We start from the raw sequence: 9,554 nt of genomic DNA on the forward strand, positions 1-9,554 counted from the left end.
CCTTGTCCCGCCTTATTCTTTTTCTGCTTTATATATCCAAACAATAGTTGTGATACGTCTCTCTGCACACCAAGCTGTAATGAAATGTCCAGGCTTTGGGATGACAGTTGTGAGCTGGCCACAGCTTAACCACGGAACTACTACCAGGACATGTTCATCTCATCTCCTGTTGATTTAAAAATGTGAATTATTGCACTAATAGTGAAGTTATTCATCTTCAGGCATGTAGGTAGTGTAGTCGTTATGAAGGAAAGCGTTCCAAATGTACTTGAAACAAACGGTAACATGGAGGAAGACGTCCTCCACGGTTTAGAAAATCAAATGTATTTCTTGATTAATCTCTCTTTTTCTTAAACAACCCTACTTCAGTTAGTGTCCCTGCTATTTTCAGTATAAGCTGAAAAACAAAAAACAAATCTTTACTAAATAATTCTGGAGGGTACAGATCTTTCCTCTATCCTTCCGCAGTGCAACTCAATGAGTCTAAACAATTATTCATAAAATAAAATGTTGTTGTGCTGCACATGCACACACGTCTGCACACAGATACACAAACACACTGGAATATTTAGTCCCAGATAGAAGAGGGGGAGCCTTTACCCAGGGTGCACCACAGTCAGCACTGCCAACAATGGAAAATCTTAGTAAACCTAGAACATTTTATTTGTTGTCTGTTTTTTATTCCTTTGTGTGTGTGTGTGTATGAGTGTGTGCCTGCGCCTGTGCATGTTTGTGTGTGTCAAACACCCCTGCCGGAATTTTTTTAAAGGATCTTTTAATAACAACAGTCAAGATGAGAATGTGTACAGTACAACACTACTTATTTTTCACCAAATGAAGAATACCTAAACACTTCTCATTAGTGTTTATTTAACCTTTTACCATATCCTGAATATACCAGATAAATGTAAAGCATAGCATTTCCATTTCTTTATTTAACTCACACTTTGACCATTTTGCAGAATGGTGTTCTTTTTGCTGGGTCTTGTAGGGTGATCAATGCAAATGAATAAGTGCAGGGTCCTTGGTGATGGCAACACTCCTGTGGAAATTGGTTTTGCACCTGGTGTAAAGTTGAGCTGGGGGAGGATGCAGACATTTGGAGAGTTGAAAGTCTTTAAATGTAATTATTTATATTATCAATTATGTACAATATGAGTGAACTTGCTTTCCTTCCTAACTGTGTTTATAAAGTATGTTAAAAAGCAGCTTTTTCTTTGTATGAATAATGTGAGCGTACCCCAACAACAGAATAGTGAGGGCATATACCAGTCATAAAAGATATCTTATACCCTTTTTGGTTATTTATATTAGAAGACTAAGTAGTGACTCGATTCACTGATAAATGCCAATAAAGAGGAAACTTGATATGACAATCTGGATGGAGAAGGTTATGGGGTGTATTTTACACATATATTAACATAATATATTTAAATATCTTTTATGTATTTCATAAACGTATTCAATCATTATTTAAATAGATTTCTGTTTTGTAGAAATGTACTCCAATGTCTTATCAGTGTCCCCCAGAAAACCAGATACATCCAACATTGATGCCGACTGCAGAGGCAAGGCAAAGGTTAAGGTTAGGTAAAGGATAAGGTTAGGTAAAGGATAAGGTTAGGTAAAGGCTTTATTGAAAGTTAGGGTAAGAGTAGGGATTAAGGTTAGAGTTCAGGGTATTGACCTCCAAAGGACCCCGTATAGCTCTAACCATATGGCCATACTTGTGCATTCTTACTTCCCATGAAATCAGTGACCTATGACCCATCATTTAGTGCCATCTAGTGTACAGACTATCTGGCAACTACTAACACAAACTATAGACGACAACAACATACAGTGGCTCATGGTAAATAGAAGTCATTACACACCTGCAATCATTTAAAGTGACTCTGATAATTCACAAATAAAGTTCAGCTGTTCTAGAAGGATTTCCCTGACATTTTCTTAGTTGCATCTCAGAACAAAAGCCATGGACCGCAGAGAGCTTCCAAAGCAACAGAGGGATCTCATTGTTGAAAGATATCAGTCAGGAGAAGGGTACAAAATAATTTCCAAAGCATTACATATACCATGGAACACAGTGAAGACAGTCATCATCAAGTGGAGAAAATATGGCACAACAGAGACATTACCAAGAACTGGATGTCCCTCCACAATTGAGAAGAAAACTGGTTAGGGAGGCTTCCAAGAGGCCTACAGCAACATTAAAGGAACTGCAGGAATTTCTGGCAAGTACTGGCTGTGTGCTACATGTGACAACAATCTCCCGTATTCTTCATATGAAGGGGCTATGGGTTAGGGTGGCAAGACAAAAGCCTTTTCTTACAAAGAAAAACATCCAAGCCTGGCTGAATTTTACAAAAACAAACATCAAGTCCCCCAAAAGCACGTGGGATTTCTTTTTCCAAAATTCCAAAAGGTCTGTTTGGCGCAAAAACAACACTGCACATCACCCAAAGAACACCATACCCACAGTGAAGCATGGTGGTGGCATTTTTCTTCAGCTGGGACCAGGGCCTTAGTCAAGGTGGAGGGAATTATGAACAGTTACAAATACCAGGCAATTTTGGCACAAAACCTTCAAGCGTCCGTTAGAAAGCTGAAGAGGAAGTTCACCAAAAGCATGGCTTCACCAGAAGAAAATTAACATTTTGGAATGGCCCAGCCAGAGTCCAGACCTGAATCCAATTGATAATCTGTGGGGTGATCTGAAGAGGGCTGTGCACAGGAGATGTCCTCGCATTCTGACAGATTTGGAGCACTTTTGCAAAGAAGAATGGGCAAATATTGCCATGCTAATAGACTCCTACCCAAAATGACTGAGTGCTTCAATTAAGTATTAATTTAAGGGTGTGCACACTTATGCAACTAGGTTATTGTGAGTTTTTTATAATACATTTTTCTCCCTAAAAGGAGAAAAATGTATTATGTTTGTTTTTAAATTGAATTGTTCATGTTATAGGTCACATTAAAGGTGGAGAAAGTTCTGGCATGATTTATCTTTGTCTCATTCTTTTACATCACAAGAACCTGGCATTTTAACAGGGGTGTGTAGACTTGTTATATCCACTGCACATAAGTTACATTTACTCTTAGATGTACACACAGACATCAAGATCTGATCCATGTTAAGATACTAAAACTGTCTTCAACTTACCTTTATCCTTGTATTTGTTATTTGCGATTTTCTAAATGTAGATACAAAAATAAAACATAACTAACCCAACTAACATTAATAACTTAAAAGCAACAGAATCATCTCATACAATACAATTAAACAGTCTGTCTCAGCACTTGTTTCTGCAACAAAATCATCAAAATGAACGTCTTGTACAGGGATGTAATCAGAGGCTACTGTATGAGCGCCACGTTCCCCAGGCTTGATGGAAGGATAAAGAAGAGTTAGTGACTTCTCTAGTGTGTCCATGCGTTCACGCATGGCTGCTCCTGTTAAAAGACAAAGTGTTGCTGCCTTCCTCTTCGAGGTCTTTGGAAGGTGAATGGTAATTGCTGAGGGGGGATTTAGCCCGACGACGGAACAAAGCGCCTCTTTTGTTTTACCAAGGTAACTCTTATACCACAGAGGAGCACAGCACTTCAGTTGTCATAGTAGCATGTTATTCAAGATTTAAACGTGAATAGTGCAGTGTTGAAGGTTACAGTGTCTGCCCATACATATCCATGATATTCCTCCCTCTTATTTACAGTATAGTCATCCCACAGCAGTGGTCCTGGATTGTACATCTGGATGGTACAGAAAATGGCCCTACCACATAAACCTTTCTAATGTTCACATTCCTCCACAACACTGACTTCATGATGCAATAAGCTTCTCAGGAAATCCCGAGCATCTTTCCTCTTATTTCACCAACATGTTACAGCGGCACAGGATATTTATAACAATGCCAAACCCTGTGGGGACATGCTGAACATCATACCTTAGCAAATACTTCAGGTTAGGGCAGCTGAGCCAACCTAAAATATGTATAAACCAAACAAAGTAACCAAAGCCACTACATGTGCAACAATGCTAAATTGTCACTTTTTCTGTCAAATACAGTAACGTCCACCTCAGGTCAACGCTGAAAGATGCAGCTTTTGACAAATCCTGCAACAACCAATTAAAAATGTTGACATGGGCTTCTTTGACTTGATCATACACTTTCAACTAATTTCAAGCACCTTCAACAGAAGCAACAGTCAGGCTGTGTGGAAACAGAGTGGGTTACCTGACAGATCTACAAGCTGGTTCTCAAACCCTTTCTCTGCACATGATGTATGTGGTTTTCTCTTGACTGTCCCTCCAGGCTTTGGCCGGTCTGATACACCTGTATTTGAAACACTGGTTGTCAACTTTGAACTATAGATGACAATTGTAACAGGCCTGAGCTATACTCTGTAAACTCTGCGATTCGTCCCGCATCAGTATAGCTGTTACATGTGGTATATTGGCTGTATAGCACACCCCTCATGCCTTATTCATTAATTACACAGATGAAGGTTATTGAATGAAGAGTAGATACATTTCATTAATCCAGCGTAGGGCAAGGGCACAGGGCAAGGTTAACAGGAAGCTGACAACTAGCTAGAGTAGCGCTCATCTCAATGGGTTCCTTATGATTGCTGATAATCTAAATACAAAACACACCGTCCAATACATAAAAATAGGTCCCTAAAGGGATGCCCCCCCCCCAGTGTGAGCCCAACTGGCAGCCAGATGGCGCTAATTATGTTGTTTGTCATTGACAGTAATGTGCCCAGCTTGCTATAAGCTCTTATCCTCTGTCAACCTTTGTCCATAAAACATCCTCCACTCAGGGAGCAAAAGTACGGGTTTCCAACTACACTGTAAATGGCAGGTTGGCCAAAAAACAAGGAATACCACCTACTGTGATCCTAAACTAAAATGTTCCAAATGTGTTTTCAGACTTGAAATGGGGTAAAATCTTCTGGAGGTTCCACACCACATTCACGCAAAATGCATTCTGGCAGTCTACTGTTTACCCCTGGCTGGATGTGAGGCACAACATCAGGACAAGCTGCCATGGTGGTAGAAAATTTACTTTTACTTTCATGTATTCAGTTTTCTTTTTATCAGCATGGAATTAAAAAGCACTAAATAGACATTTTCCACCAATTTTTGTGAACAAAATAAATCTAAACAAACATTTTATAGCATTAATAAGGTTAAATCTAAATGTTTGACCTCATGACCAGCCTATGGCCTTGTCTATGAATATTTGACATTACACTTAGTTAAAAATAACATCTTGGACAATTTTACCTAATTCAGGAACTCTGCTTTGTAAAACTAAATAGTGTTCTATTACTTACATATATAGACATGTAACTTGTCTTTGTTTACATCCCTGTGTAAATTCTTTCCTGGCAGCCACAGTTGCCATCTTCCCTGCTGTTTAGCGGTTTTAATGCAGAGAGTAAGACTAATTTATATATCTGCTCAGCTTGCTTATAGTCACCTAACACTTTCTTGATTACATCGATTGGAATGGTTTTCAGCCCATGTGTTGGGTCCAATTGACTTTCCTCTTCAAAAACATCCTGGCAGCCACAGTTGCCATCTTCCCTGCTGTTTAGCGGTTTTAATGCAGAGAGTAAGACTAATTTATATATCTGCTCAGCTTGCTTATAGTCACCTAACACTTTCTTGATTACATCGATTGGAATGGTTTTCAGCCCATGTGTTGGGTCCAATTGACTTTCCTCTTCAAAAACATCCTGGCTAGAGAAAGGAAGTCTCGATCTTGCCCTCTGTCTTGGTCACTCGCAATAGTTGGTTTTTGAGCTGTACCTTGTAGAAGAGCATAATGTAGCATATGGAGGAGCATACATAATATATTACCAATACACAGCCTCGAAAATTAAACATTCACTGTTCAACAAAAACCCAATAAAAAAGACAGTGACATTGCGGTCTGCAGATTTTTTGAAGTATGAAACCTAGGGCCAATCAAGTTACATTATCTCTGTTGAGCCATAAAAGAAACTGAACTATCTCCATCTAGTGGCAAGAAAAGAGCAATACACCTGATGTTTACCATCTGAATGTACTCTCTACAACACTTCTACAAATTCACTACAATTGTTGGGGTTGAGGTCCATTTTGACATTGACTGAGGTACATATAAAAAAAACATTATAGAAAATGAACACAACATAAAGGCTTCCCCTTGTCCTTCACCTCAATCTTGCAATGTTATTGCTCAGAAAACAGGCTGACGTGGCCTATTAGCCAAGTTTATGATTATGATAGTTGGTGGGTGGGCACCAGACTGAGTGTTTTCTACATGACAGAAATCAGTCTGGCTGAGATGAAGGAATGTTGTAGTGTGGCATTAAATACCGTTACTGGGACAGGGCATGGCTTGAACAGCACTAATATAATTTATAAAGAACCAGCGTCACAACATTGAATCACAACCAAAAACTACCGATATTAAAGCAGGCAATTATTATCAAGGCAACTGGAAATAGTGCTTTAATATAAACCCCATTAACTCCAATATAAACTGGAAAAGGAATGGAAGCAAACCAAATGTACTGTGAACGGAAGCAAACACAAAGAGTCAATGTACTGTAATGGTACTGAACATTTCTGAACATAAACATTGCTGGCCTCGGACAATACAGTATGTGCAACCAGCAACACTAGTGGATCAACAAGTAATACGGTGTACATTCAGAGGTGCCATTTAATAAAACAAGGAACTGGTCACCAAAAACAAACTGGGCAAACAGAGAAAAAAGGAGACAGCAGCCCAAACAGAGTCCCTCACTCATCAGGGCTCTCACCTGGCCCTTTCACGAAAAGAGCCTCGTCGGGACAGATGGCTCTCAAAGATACGAGACAGACCCAATCTGCGGTTGATTCGGTTACGGACGTAGAATCGACGGCCGCCTCCTGCGCGAGTACGGCTGCGGAAGTGGGAGGTGGGTGTGACGGCGAGCGGTCTGGGTGAATTGGCTGTGTTAGAGGGCACACTGCTGGCTGTGGCTTGGGTGGGGGAGGCAGAACGACTGGAGGAAGGCCCAACAGAGGGAGCGTTTGTGTCGGAGGATGGCGCACTGACAGTGGCATACCCCTCCGCCGCCACAGCAATGCGTTCTAGGCTGGAGCACATGGAGGACAGGAAGGGCAGTAGGCGTCTGACCAGCCTGGTGTGGCTTGTAGCCATGCGCCTTACAGTCATCAGCATAACACTGAAGCGGAGCAGGCTGCGGCGGCTGTGACCGTCTCCTCTTCCGTGGGGCTGTCGAGTGCTGCCCTGCCTGGAATGGGGGGTGTCTCTGTTCAGAAAGCTGGGGGAAGCGGCAGTGGCAGGAGGAGCCATTACTGAGGGGCTGGAGCTGGACAATACAGTTTTTCCCAACCCCTGGTTGACCTGAAAGCACCTAAAGAGGCAAGATCAAAGGGGAGGTTTAATTTAAATCATAATGGGCTGGTTTCACAGACATGGATTAAGTCTAGTTTAGGACAAAAAAAAATCTAGTTCAATAGAAACCTCCATTGAGCTTATTGTTTTAGTCTTAGACTAGGCTTAATCTGTGTGTGTGTGTGTGAAATGGCCCAGTGTTCCTTCAGTAGGCCATCTCACAATGTTTAGCACATTAACAACCCTCTATGAAATGTATTAGGCACATCCCCTGCTCCACTTCATGGCATTTCATCGTGCAGTACCGACCTGACAAGAGGTTTCAGACATATTTCTAGGTCAACATTCTAATTCTACTGAACCACAAAGATGTTGACATGGATCCAAATCTACTGTAAATACCTATGCTGGCCAGGGCCATGTAACCACCGTTAGTAAAGGTATCATCTGAGTGCACGTTTTTGAAGCAACTTCTCATAAAGCAAACAAAAACACCTGAGATAAACAACACAGAAATTGACCAGTAAGTTCAGTTGACAAAGATAAAAATGACTCACTCAAAGGCTCCTCTTGCTGATTGTTGGACTGATGGATGGGATGATAGTATTGCTTGCTAGCTAGTTTTAGCTGTTAGTAGTTGACGTATCTAATTGTCACTGAAATTAGAGAATATAATTTATTACTTTTGACTCTCTAAATACGCTAGCTAATTAACACACAACAAATCGCCATAACCGTGGGGTTGCACTTGTAACACGTTTTTCGATATACTTTAATTAACTGAAAGAATTAAGGGTTCAATTTCCAATTCAACAACCACATGGATATTTTTGCGCTTGCGCAGCGTGGTCCAGAATTAACGTAAGATATCCTGTTGGAGGAAGAGTAGGACAACACAGCTGGAATGAGCACTCTACAAGGCTGGAACTCCTAAACATCTCTTAAATCGTAATGCAGGATATTGACGGTGGCTACAAGAATCTGATTTACAAGAATAGATACATAATCTGAATTCTAATAAACTGGCGAGCCAATTTGAAGTGTTTGTGTGTGTTATCTACTAATGTGTTCAAGTGGGTACCTGAAGCCCCCAAAAAGATAGTACAACTGTAAAAATAGGCCCTCACAAGTTTTTTGGCAGGTCTCCACTAGGGATATGAGTTTCAGCGTAAAGGTTAGGTTTATGTCCAACATAAGTCTTTTCATCTATAATTGGTCTTAAATGTGGAGAACACAAAAATGGTATACTCAAAATCAAGAAAACAATCCCCCTATCTGCCTCAGATAGTCACATTGCAACACAAGTTAATACAAGTGGTGTCATTAGCACAAGTACTTGGGATTTTATCTTGATTCAGGTCTGTCTTTTCAATTCAAACTTTTTTCTCCAGGAGCAAGTGTTTTTCATTTCAAGTGAGAAAAGCACTTTTTCTGCCTTAGTTGGACTATGGTGATTTTCTGTCCATATAGACAGTGACAATAGACACACTCTACCACTGTGGTCTTAGATTTGTAATAAACTCATTTTGTTACACATTGTTTGCATTGCTTAGTAAAATGGCGAATCTTAACTCTGAGTCAACAAATCTATTGGTATATACCAGTCAAACGTTTCATCACGTTTCATCTTGTTCATTTGGCAGCATGTTCGGTTGAGTTTGATGCTTTGAACTTAATTCGCTCATCTGAAGCGAGCTGTCTTCTGTAATATAGCTAACGTTTCAAGTGGTCGGAGAAGTAAATCCTCTCAAGTTCATAATGTTATAGCACTGGACAGCAAATGTAATAGCACTGGAAACGTTTTGCTAATCAATATAATTTTCAGATAGCACACCACAATTTTTTATAGAAATGTATGGATGTTAAAAATGTTTTGGAGATCGTAAAAATGTCATGTATGTAAATTCTTTAAACAAGTTTCAGTTAGTGAAATTCGGCTTGCGCGACAGACCAGACGTCATGTAATATCAAAGTGATCAGTCTTTTTTTACTTTACCGGAAAGTAAGAAAGCTAGCTACAACTTTCTAGTGGACACTTAAGAGAGGACTAAGATCTGTCATTTGTAATACAAATAAAAAGCAGTTATAATGTAATTCAACAATATAGTAAGGTGGCCAATTATTGCTGGGGACGGTTACTGAAAAGGGGGTCGT

General features: G+C 40.1%; 1 protein-coding gene across 2 annotated transcripts; it reads right to left on the minus strand.

The window, feature by feature from the left end:
• Positions 1-5,187: 5,187 nt before the first annotated feature.
• On the minus strand, positions 5,188-9,106 carry LOC117595420. Of its 2 annotated transcripts, none has more exons than XM_034296349.1 (2): positions 9,002-9,106; positions 5,188-7,419 (listed from the first exon to the last, which is right to left on the minus strand). In XM_034296349.1, exons 1-2 carry the CDS (start codon positions 9,034-9,036, stop codon positions 6,816-6,818), a joined length of 639 nt encoding a protein of 212 aa, XP_034152240.1. In that variant the 5' UTR covers positions 9,037-9,106; the 3' UTR covers positions 5,188-6,815. The 2 variants fall into 2 exon arrangements, with proteins under 2 accessions (XP_034152240.1, XP_034152241.1); XM_034296350.1 differs by lacking the exon at positions 9,002-9,106 and adding an exon at positions 7,958-8,279 and having other exon boundaries at positions 5,189-7,419.
• Between the last annotated feature and the right edge of the window lie 448 nt (positions 9,107-9,554).

This window comes from Esox lucius, chromosome 13 (genome assembly GCF_011004845.1).
Source record: "Esox lucius isolate fEsoLuc1 chromosome 13, fEsoLuc1.pri, whole genome shotgun sequence".
Lineage (NCBI taxonomy): Eukaryota > Metazoa > Chordata > Actinopteri > Esociformes > Esocidae > Esox > Esox lucius.